This window comes from Cottoperca gobio, chromosome 6 (genome assembly GCF_900634415.1).
Source record: "Cottoperca gobio chromosome 6, fCotGob3.1, whole genome shotgun sequence".
Classification (NCBI taxonomy): domain Eukaryota; kingdom Metazoa; phylum Chordata; class Actinopteri; order Perciformes; family Bovichtidae; genus Cottoperca; species Cottoperca gobio.
In genome coordinates, this window is record NC_041360.1 from 21,379,923 (window position 1) to 21,393,334 (window position 13,412).

At 40.7% G+C, this 13,412-nt stretch overlaps 3 protein-coding genes across 3 annotated transcripts in view; 2 read left to right on the top strand and 1 right to left on the bottom strand.

The window, feature by feature from the left end:
- Positions 1-995: 995 nt before the first annotated feature.
- Positions 996-2,953, top strand: mansc4 (MANSC domain containing 4). Its single transcript, XM_029434717.1, has 3 exons — positions 996-1,215; positions 1,334-1,468; positions 2,091-2,953. Exons 1-3 carry the CDS (start codon positions 996-998, stop codon positions 2,951-2,953), a joined length of 1,218 nt encoding a protein of 405 aa, XP_029290577.1.
- Positions 2,954-3,761: 808 nt separating this feature from the next.
- Positions 3,762-10,834, bottom strand: mrps35 (mitochondrial ribosomal protein S35). Its single transcript, XM_029434709.1, has 8 exons — positions 10,495-10,834; positions 9,900-9,949; positions 9,620-9,787; positions 8,559-8,619; positions 8,278-8,417; positions 6,795-6,904; positions 6,641-6,710; positions 3,762-4,287 (listed from the first exon to the last, which is right to left on the bottom strand). The coding sequence occupies exons 1-8, from the start codon at positions 10,625-10,627 to the stop codon at positions 4,015-4,017; spliced, it is 1,005 nt and encodes a 334-aa protein (XP_029290569.1). The 5' UTR covers positions 10,628-10,834; the 3' UTR covers positions 3,762-4,014.
- A 1,031-nt stretch (positions 10,835-11,865) lies between these two features.
- The window catches only part of kcnq1.2 (potassium voltage-gated channel, KQT-like subfamily, member 1.2), a 148,162-nt gene continuing 146,615 nt past the window's right edge, over positions 11,866-13,412 (top strand). The window contains exon 1 of the mRNA XM_029434006.1: positions 11,866-12,117. The gene's annotated coding sequence lies outside the window, so the exon portion shown is untranslated. The remainder of the gene's footprint in view (positions 12,118-13,412) is intronic.

The window sequence follows — 13,412 nt, forward strand, 5'->3', positions numbered from 1 at the left end:
CAGGTGAAAACTGAGAATGTGTCACATGTGATGCAGAGACAAGCTCACGAAAGGTAAGAAAAACGGCCCAACACATGTGGAAAATCCAAAACCAGGGAGCAAAAGGCTTATTCTGATAATCCCAGTTGAAAAGATTCATGCAGGTGGCTCCAATTATGGCAATCCACTCTCACATGTCTGCACACGCTGAAAACAGACTGATTGAGTTAGACTTTGTCCCCCACACTTCCAGAAGATCAAAAGTCTAGCATTTTAAATTAGATTTGAGTAATACTGTACGTCTAAAGAACAAACTGTTTTCTCTCATTGAAGAAATCGCTTCTTTGTGCCCAAAATGATCCTATACACATATGGACACAATAACAGGAACCCCTTCCTGCATTCCAATTTAGCAACACCACAAACTATAGCTTTGAAAAGGCCACAGAGATGAACCAAACACAGACACCGAACTTAAGCTTTACAGAGATTCAGATGGAAAGTTCATTTGTTTTAACTTGGAAGCAAAAAGTGTTTTTCTCAATTGATGTTTTCAAGGTCAGAAATTAACTTCCGATCTTATTTTTTAAGCCAAAATGGACAAGAAGTCTTTAAAGTGCTCAAAGACTTGTGAGCAGCTCCATCTGCTGAGGAGGATTGTGTGATATGCTCAATTTACCAAAGATTAGATTTATTTGCAGTAATGTTTGAAACATTATTAAATATATTAGCCTACTTGAACTGTATTTATTATTTAAAAGTATTTGGCACCCTCTTATAGTGCTAATAAGCGTGCGTCTAGCTGCCGTGGTTGAACCAGGACATTTTACGCACGGCTGGGTCTCCACCTCCTCCTCCACCAGGTGCGTAGCTGTGACACACCTGGAGAGGGACTGGCACCGGTAAAAACCAGACCACTGGCTTCGTGCCTGTCAACTCCAAGTAATCAGCTCCACAGAAATGTCGATGCTTTGTCCAGATTGTAATTTAACATGGTCTGATTTACATTACGCGCAATGAATGTCACATGGGGTTTGCTGACGGTTTTGAGTCTGGTGTGCCACACTGAGTCGAGGTGCTCACCGACCTCTTATTATAAGAACTGCTGGATTCGACGCTTTCCTGGGATTTTCATCAATATCGAGGAGTCTCAGCGGAGAGGAGCGCAGCTTCTCAAGTATTACCAGGAGGAGACCGCGCTCAAATGCAGCCGCACCTGTTGCCTCACGAGAAACTGTGAGTACAGCTTCCTAATCAAGACACACACACACATATTGACATATGTAGTGATATTCTTTGACTTTTCGTTCTTTTGTAATGGTACACTGTGCCTTTATCGTCTTTCCTCTTACAGTTTCCTGCAATCTGGCCATATTTCACTATGATACCACTCAAGAAAACGTGAACTGCTTCCACATGCACTGTCCAACTCTGGAGAGCTGCATTCTCAGCCACAGAGGCAACGTTGTTCTGTACAATATCACAAAGGGTAAGTAAAGTAAAGGGTACATACTGATCTGATATACAGTTTATGTTCTCTGTGCTCTCCCCATATGCATATAGACTGCAGCCAGCGCCTTTCACACTGTCAAGAAACGTGACACATTTTCACTACAGAAGACAAAATAATGCTGCATTACTAGAGTACAACTAGTTAACTCGTTTAATTATATATAAGTAAGCATTACATTTACTATTTTGAGGTGCCTGTACTTTGAGTAGTGCCACATTCTGTAATGTTCTACTTCTACCCTACTGCATTTCAGAGGTTATTTTGTCCATATTTGTTACGACTGTAATTACCCAAAAGTACTTATTTCCGTACATACGTATTTCTCCTTTGATGAACTTCAACAATTAAATGTTATTTACAGACTAAAGCATCTGTACTAATAATCCAATATACAAAAGGTGCAACACTCAGAGGTAAAGGATCACTTCGTCCATCCCCGTGACCTATGACTACTACTAATAATTAAAAAAACAACAGTAAAATGACTGTTGTTTAGAAAAGCAACTGATTATTCAAAGTTAGAGACATTTCTTAGCCAGTATGTTTCGTATACATCAGCAAAAAGTTAAAAGAGTCATGACTCTTTTTCGTTTCCTAGGTGCGGATCCTGACCTGTTGGTGTTTGGAAAGTATTTCACCTCAAATGTACGCGTGTTGCCCCACCACTACAGCCGAGGCAACGCCTCAGAGCCGCTGCCCTCAGATAAACGCCAGTTCATTCATCCTCCTCCGCCTGCTGCACTGCCTCTAACTTCAGCACCCACAGTTAAACCCCCCACCACAGCGAGCACAGTGCTCACCACCTCCGGCCCTGCCACCGGTACCACTACGCAGCCGAGCACGAGTCAGCCTGCGACCGCTCCCACAACTGCAGCTGCCTCATCTTCCCCTCCTGAGACTCCACTAGCTTCAGAGAACCATGCACAAACAACCACCCCAAACACCTCCACCACTTCTCTTGCACCCAGCTTTACTACGCCTCCATCCACCACAGCAACCCGCCTCAGCCTTTACAATCCCAAGACCACTCCCAACGTTTCTACCACAAGTGCACAGCCCTCCACATCGCCCAGCCATCATCACACCACCACCACCTTCTCTCAACTAGCCACCAGCCCTCCACCTTCCACATCCAGCATAGAGAGCAGTAAGCAATACCCCAATGTAACCAAGGGCAGCCTGGGGAGGAACCACACTGCGGGCAGTGAAGGCCAGGAGGGCGTCAGCGGAGAGGACACCTTTGGGGGTTTGGGACCCGGGTGGCAAGTAGCCACTCACACCACCTTGCTGGTTGCAGTGGCCATCTTTATCACGGTGCTGCTGAGCTGCTGCTGCTCCATTCTGCTGGTCGTGAGCTGGAGGGGTCAGAGGAAGAGGATGGGACGCTACCGGACATCGTGGAGAGGGAAAACAGGCTCCATGCGTCTGATAAAGTATGTGCTGGTCAGGGAAAGCTCTTGAAAGTAAGGCCACGAGGAAAAAAGATGGAACTGAATTTTCTCTTTTGTTTACAGGAATGTTTTTAATGCAGGAATCAAGAATGAAGAGGAATATGTACCGTTATATTTTTGTAAAATAATTTTCGCATACTGGATTATTTTAATAACAAAGTTTTATTTTAAGCAGATAGGGATGGAAATGTAGTTACAGTTGCATTGAAGTTACAATTCTGTGTATTTAAACTGAACAGTCAGATGTATTTAGAGGCTTAGAGGAGATTACCAAACACGTAGTTGCTATGATTTTTGGTTTCACTTGTGACGCAATGACTTTCGACAGATCCAAACCGTGCCAATGCATTTGACCGCAGCAATTTGCCTCAAGAAAGAGAATGTCCATTTGGCTGCCCTACATTTGATGTACTCCATCGAGTTTAAATTGATGTTGATGCCAAACCACAAGAACTTTGGCCAGTTGTATACGCTGCTCTTAAGTGGGACTTAAGGGGCCCTCCCAAGAAAAGAAAAAAAAAAGACTGCTACAATTCAATGGTTGTTCAGATCGTCAACAATGTGCGATGATGGACGACTTTTCCCGTTAGTGGTTCAGAGTTTAACCCTCCTTCGGTCCAGCACATCTCCTCAGTGCATTGGGTTTCTTCTGACCTAGAAGTGCACGGACCACCGACCAAAACTCCTTAAGAAGGGCGCGGTACTTCCCAACCACCTGCGGCTCAAAGCATCCTTTCACTGCGGTGCAAGTCCTCGACCTGACAGTGACGAGTGGGAGGGGAGCAGGAGTTGGGCTTTCATCATCACAGAACACTTAACAGCTTAGATGAGGCTTTTATTTGTATTTGTATTAAAGACAGCATGATACACCTAATATGACAGTATTTTGGAAAATAAATACATTAGATGTAATGTCCTCTTGTACAATGGAACAGTAATCTCTTCTTTGTGTTACTGGTGCATAGATGGAGTCCAAAAGGATAGATGAGGCCACAAGTATTTAATGTTTTTCTGGTCCCTGCTGCTTTTGATCACCATCTTCATGTAAATACATTTGCACACGACGCTGCGTTACAGGTTGAGCACTTTGACGACAGCCTCTTTGTACTGCAGCATGGTGCGCTCGTTCATTCCTTCATTCTTCAACTTCATGACTGAGTCCTTGTACTCCTGCACCTCGCTTTTTCCCAGCAGCTGCTCTCGCACTTCCTCGCCTTCTTCTTCTTCCCCGGCCACTTTCATGCGTACTAGAATATCCAACATGTTCTTTTGGGACGGGCTGTCCTCCCAGCTGTACTCCTCCATGTCTGCCAAACTCTTCTCGGCCTCCCAGTCCTCCGTTTTCTGACCAATGAGAAAAACAGAACACATGTGTTACCTTTACCTGACTGAAAACAGGTTGTTCTGTAGCGTTAGATTTGAACCGTGTGTGTGTGTGTGTGTGTGTGTGTGTGTGTTACAGCAATGACATCACACTGATTTATGTACATAGTGCTAATTGTGGAACGGGTTAGTTTCCTTTAGAAAGAAATGGCAACAGATGTAAAATATGGGGGGTCCTTGGTCACCCCTCACCCCTTCTTTGATGCTCCTCTCACAGAGATAGTATTTCTCCATATGTAGTGTTCCCTGCACTGCCCGTCGAGCTGTCATCATATTCCTTTGAGAACAACACGGCCCATTGTGCGGCAGCTTAAAACAAGGCAGGGACAGAGCCTCAGCTCTGCTGCTCTCCAGGTGTTTGAGGTTAATGACCATCATTACCGCTATATATATATATATATATATATATATATATATATAAAAATAAATATGTCTCTCTGATCCACATAACATCCCGTCTGGAACAAGTCCAGGCCTTAGTGAATGAGGAGCACTGGATACTTGGGAGTAGATCAGTCGCTTCCTTTGAAATAATGAAGGCCTACTAAACAGTTCACTTTAAAAGGCTACACGTCTTATGGGATAAAGGTACTACAACTTTAATTAATCACATTTTTAATTGATATGAATTAATTAATTAATATACAGGCATCTTGCTCGCTGTGCGTTCTCGCTCAGTCTGTCCTGCTGCGGACTGGGGCTGCGTGAATCACTCAAACTGATCAACTCATATTAATCCCATATGGGCATATGGGATTAATATGATAGGATATGGGAGGAATCTTTTTAGCCTTTATTTGTTTTTGATTAAAAACAAATACATATTATCCTTCCTACATTTGATTTCAAGAAGGAAAGTTGAATACTGACAAGTTAACAACGTTCCATCCTTCGTCATGATGCTGCTGTGGGTTTAAAACTGTATGCAATATTCAATAATGCAAAATGTCTGTCCTTGCATCCATTGCCAGGAGAGTTCATGTACCGTCCATATAACATGTATATTTTAAGTCAGGTGTTGGAGGCACATACGCAGATGAAGTGCCTCTAGTGGTAAACTTCACTCCGTGTGGCGGGCATCTTTGAGCAGTCAGCCCCAGCGCTGGATTAGCACAAACTGGAATTAGCAGGGAAGGTCCGTCTCCCAGAGTGGGGAGATAGAATCACCTCGGTGGCCGCTAACAATTGGTCTCTTTGTGGGCTAGCATTACAACCTCAACGCTACGCCACTCTCACAGCTTTCACAAGCCTGCTGGACAAGCACTGTGCCTTCCATTGTGTGTCCAAAAGGGCAGCGGACAGTGTTCTGCTTCTTGGCTCGGACACCTTTCCCCAACCGAGAGATTTTCTAAACATAATGTGACGGGAAAAGCTCCTCGAGGCAAGAGTTGCACAATAAGGGGAGTCGTTTTCTTTTATGTGGCTGGCGACAAATTCATGCGAGTAGTGCCTGGGCTAATGACCTGGTGGCAGACTTCTCTGATGTGGCACGGCTGGTTTAATGGGTATTAAGAGTATCAGGGTCAACACCTGATAGGGGGGGGGGTTTGTTTTCCCCCCAATCTGTGGAGAAATGTCAACTGGACAATGCTGCCGTTTGCCATCCTTCTGCCCATTCAAGTCTGAAACCTCCCTAATGGGTTCCGTCTCTCAGATCGCAGAGCACGATGTGACAAGAGCTCCCCTGGTGAAGTACTGCGCCATGTCGCTAGCCATAAGTCAATGTTACCAAAAGACACAGAGGAAGGAATACAAATCTTTAAAACAGAATTTCATTTTTGTATTTTGCAGAATATTTTATTCCTTAAATATATGGTTAATGCTAATTTCCTTGTATATACACAGTATACATTATTTTTTTTACAAAATCTTAATGCACACTATTTTAGTGCCATTCCAATGACACCAGACCGTTAATGTGGGGCTTGGCCATTGAACTCAAAAAACTATGCGCAATTGTTAATAAATACATTTTAGTATCTAAAACGATATTAGAACCTCTATGCTCACTTTACCACTGTTATCCCAGTGCATTATCCTGACCTATTTCATAGAACTTATATGTTGAGCTTAAGTAATATCTTTGCTAACAGTAGAATTATACCACATAATACATAAAGTATGGGTCCTGTTAATGCAGGCACTGTGATACCCGTTTATATAACATGCTTTTGTTTGTCTGTTGTATAAACTTGTGGCTTCTTTACCTCTGTCACATTTCAAACTCTTTAAATCTGGATTATTGCAGTTTATGCATCTCGACTTCAGTGGACATGGCAGAGAAGATAAAACAAAAGATATATTTTCAACTCACCCAAGACTCGTGGTAAAGGACGGTCAGCAGGTACAGGGCATATTCATAGTTCTGCTGTCTCAATGGGCAGCTGGAGAAGACAAAGGGGAAGTGATTCAGGGCCTTTCTTCACTGTATTATTAAGCATATTAGACCCTAAGGAAGGAGTGTTCACCTGTCCGCTGTCATGCTGAGGATATCAGTGTCTTTGCAGTATCTCGCTCCAACAAGTTTGATCATTTTCTTGCGTGCATGGTCATCCAGATTAAAGTGGGACAGTTTCACCTGTCAACGACACAATTAGATTACCACAGGAAAAAGCAGTTGACGCACTTGTTTTTGCACATGAAGCTCCACGAATAGACGGACGACGGTGAGATTTCATTATGTACTGTATGTGCCGTCTGGATCTCTTTAGACTGAAAACCCCACAACTTTTTTTTTTTTTAACCTATACGGAGCTTTGACTGCGTTGATTAAAGTTTGAAATCACAGCCTTTATAAGTCCCTCGCACAATGGATCGACGGAAAAAAGAGATTATTCCTTGATTACATTTTCCCCCCCGCCCCATAGCTCTGATTTATATAGTTTGTACAATGCAACAGAAATGTATTTAACAGTCACTGTGCTTGAATTGATCCTGGAACCACACGTCCGGTCTGAAACAAACACTGGTGCCGATCTATGCCACTACTTTCCATCTAAATAACTAAAGGTAACTTTACTACATACCAAAAGAATGAATGAGTTTCTGTTCAAATCAAACTGTGAGATTTGCCCCCTCATCTATTTTTCTGCCTAATCCACTTGGATTAATGTCTGAATAATTCCTAGCATGCTGATATAATCTAAGGCAGAGTGTCAGTGGAGCAGATGGCTGGTGATTATTGGCAAAAACTAATTCCACCTGGAAAATTACAGATTTGTCAAAGGCAGCTTTAATTCCTCAGTTTAAGGAGGGATTTCATTCGACGTGTTTTACAGCAGAATAAAACAAACTCTGTTTTGCAGAGCGGAAAAGTATTTTTGTCCACACAAACAATATAAAACAGCAAAGAACAAAAGAAAACGGAATAAAAACAGCAATTTTCAAATTGTATTGATTAACTTTATTCAATACATTTATTAACCTCGAGATTCTTCGATCTTAAGAGAGAAACTTCTTCGTCATGGCTCGTGGTTTGTTACGTATGGTTCTGGTCTTTGAGCAAGATTGCACAGGGCTGGATTAGTGGTAGTGAGGATTAAAGAGGAATATCAACATGTCCAAATAAATATGTCAATGATGAAATGTTTTGTTACTTTTTTCCCCCCAAGGAATTTAAACTAACAGGACAACAACAGAGCTTCAGCATAAAACGATGTACAATCATTCTATAGGGCCGTAATCTCTTTTTACACTTGATGGCATCATTTCTTAGGTTCGAGGTCACTGGACAAAGAACGTCTCCCTGGATAAGTCACAGAGAAATGATGTCAGCTGGTGATTATGCATCCCCGTAAATCTCTAATCTCGTTTTACATGTCAGATTTCTCCACACATGACTTTCTATATATATATATCCATGAAACCCAGTCAAAGCAAAGATCATCAGGTAAAGCAGAGGTCACAAACCTACTTATAGAAACTGTAAAGGGGAAAACAATGGAAACTCACTTTGAGATGAACAATACGAGCTGAAGGGTTTCTCACAGACGGGCCGGCAGACACGTAGTCTGTGCTTTCTACTTTGATGGGGAAGTGCTCGTCACATTTGGCATCCGTATCCAACACAGAGGGCCACTCTGTACAGAACGCTGAGCAGAAAAAGACATTTTTACATACACTGAATGAGCCTATTTTATTATAGTAAATTAGACTTCGCAGCTAAAGAACACCAACAAATAAGAAATTGCTTTTTGTCTTTAAAATATAAAAAGTTTAAAAGGATAAATTACATTTCAGAGCTTCACAATGTTTCTTGATGGCTCCTGGTGTCAAATGCAGAAAGTTTGGTATCTGAAAGAGATTAGGAGAAAGAGATTACGTGGATGTGTAAATACACAACTATTCATTCAACAAAAACATGAAAGTCCTGCAGTCATAGAGTGTAAAGCAAAATTTACACATCAAACAATTTTCATGACAAAAATGATTTGATGCTAGACTTCAGAATGCACTTTGAGTAAAGCTTATGATATAATATCAAGTATAAAAGTCACATTATTAGCTTGTAGACAAAAGCACAACATATACGAGTTAAAAAACAATTGAAGCATCAAACAGTTTAGTCCCCCGTGGCAGAGCGAGATAATGAAATCAATATCGTGAGGCTGCACGGCAGAGTTCCAGCTGTGGTGGGGGAAAGTAGTGGATCTGCAAGTGGCTCAAGTCCAGATGGAGCAGCTGGTGTCTGGACACAGCAGCTCAGTAATCCGGGCACAGAGACAGAGCCACGGGGCAGAGCAAAAAAGTGCTCCATTAGTACTGCAAAAGCATTGACCGGCTACCATTAGCTCCGCTCGTCATAATGGATACTACGAGGTACATGCTAAGATATAGATACAGCTCAACTGTATGTGGACAAATTCAGTGTGTTAAGGATTTTAATCTCAGGTGCAAATAGTCCTACAACTAAATTCCGTGCCCAATTCCTAAAACTGCACAAATGTATCCTTATGTCTGACCTTATTCTATCTTTGAGGATTGATAAAGAAAGAAAAAAGGGAATCACATCTTAAATGCAATTACGATGACGTCCAGAATGCCAGAGATGTAAAACCTGTGACGGCGATTTACTTCATATGCTTTGGAATTGCTATTATCTGAACACATTTAGAATAATAATCACTAGAATAACTTCAGATATTATACAAACCGACATGTTATCTGACCCATAGGGTCACACAAGGACTTAAAGTGAAGCATAATACAAAGGCTTTCATATTATTTGCTGGTACAGCTAGGGAAAAGTATTTTCCACCCGTTATGTGGTTAAAAAAGAAGAAGAAAAGTGGACCTTGATCAGCTCCAAGTTGCCCATCTTCGGTAGAGGAACGGCTCCCTTCATAGGGTAGCCCATCCGCAGAGGCAGGGGGACAGAGCTTGGTCTGAAGGTGGTCGCTGTTGGAAAAACGGAAGTCCAGTCCTGATCCACCGGCATCTTTTCTGTCCTGGGCTGCGCTGGCTGATACAAAACACACAGAAGACAAAAAGGAAGCTTTTCCATTAGGAAACAACAAAACATGTATGACGGTTCATTGTAGAACCATGATATGTATGAAAAGCTGCACACTTACAGCTCTCCTGGGTCTTTTAACGAATCCTTGACCATCCTTATCAAAACGGCCTAAAATGTATAATATTTCAAGTTTAGCCACACAAATGTATTTAATGTGTCAAACATGAATTTGCTAACAGCATTTAATTGCATGCTGCCAACACTGTTATCTTGCAGATACAATACACTTTAACCACAGCACAAATCTAATTTCTCAAGTGCAATTTTTGTATTCATTTATCACGCTTATTTTCAACAATGCACTTACTCTTAGATACCATACATGTGTGGTGCACGTGCAAGGTACCACAGTATGAGATACATTGGACCTCCTTTTTATTTATCATCATGAATGTGTCGATTTGTCAACAAACTAATAGGCAACAATTAAGATAAGTCATTTTTTTTTCATTGCAAGCAATTAATATATAGTATATATAAATAACTACTGAGGTTTCCAGTTTAGAAGTTTAGACATTGTGACAGCTAAAGCACATTACTGTCAAAGGACAGGGGGTAAGGTTAGCCTTGGTAAGTTACCTGCATCCAAGCAGCTAGCTTAGCGTGCAGCACGAATGAGTGTGAACTATTTTAGCAGCGACTCTGAAACTCACCTTTCTTTCCACCAGAAGAATTTGCAAAGAAACTGGTCGTGTATGTGACTCTGCTCACAGGTTTCTGAAGTCCAAGACCAGAAACATTTATTCGACCTACGAACAGAACTACCTTACTTGTGTGCGATGCCATGTTTTTTTAGAATGACTACGGAATACAGTGAGGGACAAACCAGGAGAATTGCGAAACGTTTAGCTCGGAGTGAGTGTTTAGCGCCTCTTACAGGTGAACATGGATGTGGAAGCACAGCTCGTGATGTATGATGGGACTACTTCCGGCCTTTTATACTTTAATAAAGAAGCATAGAAACATATTTTGGACAGTCTATCCCTATTCCTATTTACATTAGTGCATTATCTCTAAGCGCGTGACCATGCAAATGTGCCAGCTGCTTCTTTTTGAAGCATGTGGTGCGTTCAAATACACCTGTAAAATCATATTTCCGAGGTAACAAGTCTTACAAATATCAAGTTGTACAAAAACTAGCTAGTTTCAGATGGGAATATAACTAATCTGTGCTGTTTACACTCCTTAGTACACATAATAATGCAGGACCCATCTTGGTTGATATTAGTATTGCAAATAAATATAATGCATTTTCATTAATCAAATTGATCGAATTATGCAATTATACTTTTACTTAACTGTGTGCAACTAACAATCACTAAATGTTGGGCTTTTGGTCACCCAGGAAATCTGGGCAGTTGCCCACGTTGTATGGTTGGTAATCCAAACTATGCCAAAGTGCCATACAAGTAACATAATCAGCAACATATTGTACCAATTAATATGGCAAATAAAAATGTGCCATAATGTATACTGTTTACTCCACAAGTGATGACCTTGCAGTCATTTAACAAGCTTAAGTTTTGTCCAAAATGAAGATTTGATGCTTGTTTTTGTTTTATATTATTGTAAATTGAATATCACTGGGCTTTGTACTGTTGGATGGACAGCACAAGCAATTTGAAGACTTGTGAATTGTGATGGGAATTTTTCACTTTTTTAAGACATTTTATAGACGAATTTATTATTTAATTAAGTAAAAATGATATATTAGTTGGAATTCAAATAATTGTTAGTTGCAGTCCTAATAAAATAAGGAAAAATCTGACACAAATTCACGCTCTCAGGATCCATATTGCCAGCTGTGACAAAACTACCACAAATAATAATCCCATCATTTTATATCACATTATATAAATTACATTTTCGCTGTAAAACATTTGACTTCCTCACCTATATTGTACTTATTTTTGCATGCTGCCTTCTTTGTAGTAATAGAAAACTGACAGGGTACCACTTGTACTCATGTTGCGATTACAAAATTCCTCCTAACCATGAACGCAGCATTAGTCCAGGCACAAGCTGCGATGTACTTCAAAGGGACAAGTCCTGCAGGCAGCAGCCGATGCAACACTTGTGCTTTTCACTCTATTTTCCATGTTACATATTGATTTTATCGCTGAAAGATAAGTTCTATTTTATTTTATTTTTGCTGTTTTATGATTGGATTTATTAAGAGGGAAAAAAAGAAAAGCCGAACTTGTTGCCTGGCTTCTGAAATAATTTCATATTATTTACCACCGAATACAACTTGAGGTGTGTTTCTGGAGTTTAAGGTAAGATTTGACACATTAGCTTGACATCGTTTTGCTCTTTACCCTAATTCAGGAAGTGCTCTGCTACGAACTGTTTAGCATTAATTGATGCTAATATTGATTTAACATTTGCTTGACATCACTAAACAGACACCAACTTGTTATTTATTTGTCTGCTTACAGGAGGTTAGTTATGCAGACAAAAAAAAAGAGGGAAATTAAGGTGGTTCCTAATTTATTTTAACCCACATGCTGTCATTTCAGACATAGAGGTCCCATGTCAGGGTCGGTTCAGTTAGCGTGTCTGACCGTTCATTGAGTGTGTCATGACTGGGTTTAAAGGTAGAAACCTTATCTACAGGGAGACAGCAGCGCATGTGGCTCCTGTCATCAATTCATCCATGGTTGAGGACAGCTATGGACGGGGGTGGCTGCCTCCAATCAGCCTACCTCTCTTGTCCCATGACACTTTTTCCGATCCTTTTAGGCAACATCCGGTTATCTGTCACGCTTCGGTGTCTTTCCAGAGAAGATACTTACCTTTTCATAAACTAATTCATTGTTCATCCTGGTGTAGAATTCGCTTTGACTTAATGGAAAGTGTTTTTTGTCAAGTTGACAAGGTGTTTGGTTACAGGCTCTTTTCCAGACACAAGGAATTAATATTACACACAATAATTAATTAGGATGAGTTACTGATGCACAATTCACAGTAAACTTCTCCTGTGATTGTTAGTATATATTTTTATTAGGGAACTTAATTATGGCTAAAAAATGAACGTGCACATGTAGTTTACTTCATTACACCTGTTTTCAAAGGCATTTAATGGAGGTTTTGTCATAATATCAACATGTTTTGAGTGATTATTCAACTAAATTAGTGTGCATCCTTAAAATAATGTGCTTGACGTTAACCTTGATCTGACTCTGACTGTAATGAAGAAAACAGAGAAAAAGTTGAGCTGTCAAACAATCATTTACGTGGCTGCAAACAATCCACAGTTTTCGTCACTCTCATCTTCCTCCGCTTGCACGTTGTGTTGATGTTTTGCTAATAGAATTGCATGTTGCTAATAGGGAAGGTGACATTGTAGCTGTAGTGCTCATTTGTTGTTGGCTGGTAAACATGACCGTGGATTAATATCTCTAAACGTTAGCATAGAGTTGTGCATTTGTTTTACCTTCCCAAATGGGAAACTATACAGGTTTCAAGCACAAAGCAACTGGTTTTACAGTAGTAAATCCTCAGAAAGAGTCAGCGGAAGTGAATTTGTGTGCTGACCTGTGCTGCCACATTAACTCTTGTATAATTCTGT

Coding starts and splice junctions, on each gene's coding strand:
- mansc4 (XM_029434717.1), top strand. CDS start 996: ATGAATGTCACATGGGGTTTGCTGACGGTTTTGAGTCTGGTGTGCCAC. Junction 1,216..1,333: donor CTGTTGCCTCACGAGAAACT/GTGAGTACAGCT, acceptor TTCCTCTTACAG/TTTCCTGCAATCTGGCCATA. Junction 1,469..2,090: donor TCTGTACAATATCACAAAGG/GTAAGTAAAGTA, acceptor TTCGTTTCCTAG/GTGCGGATCCTGACCTGTTG.
- mrps35 (XM_029434709.1), bottom strand. CDS start 10,627: ATGGCATCGCACACAAGTAAGGTAGTTCTGTTCGTAGGTCGAATAAAT. Junction 9,788..9,899: donor TTAAAAGACCCAGGAGAGCT/GTAAGTGTGCAG, acceptor GTTTTGTATCAG/CCAGCGCAGCCCAGGACAGA. Junction 6,711..6,794: donor CTCAGCATGACAGCGGACAG/GTGAACACTCCT, acceptor TGTCTTCTCCAG/CTGCCCATTGAGACAGCAGA.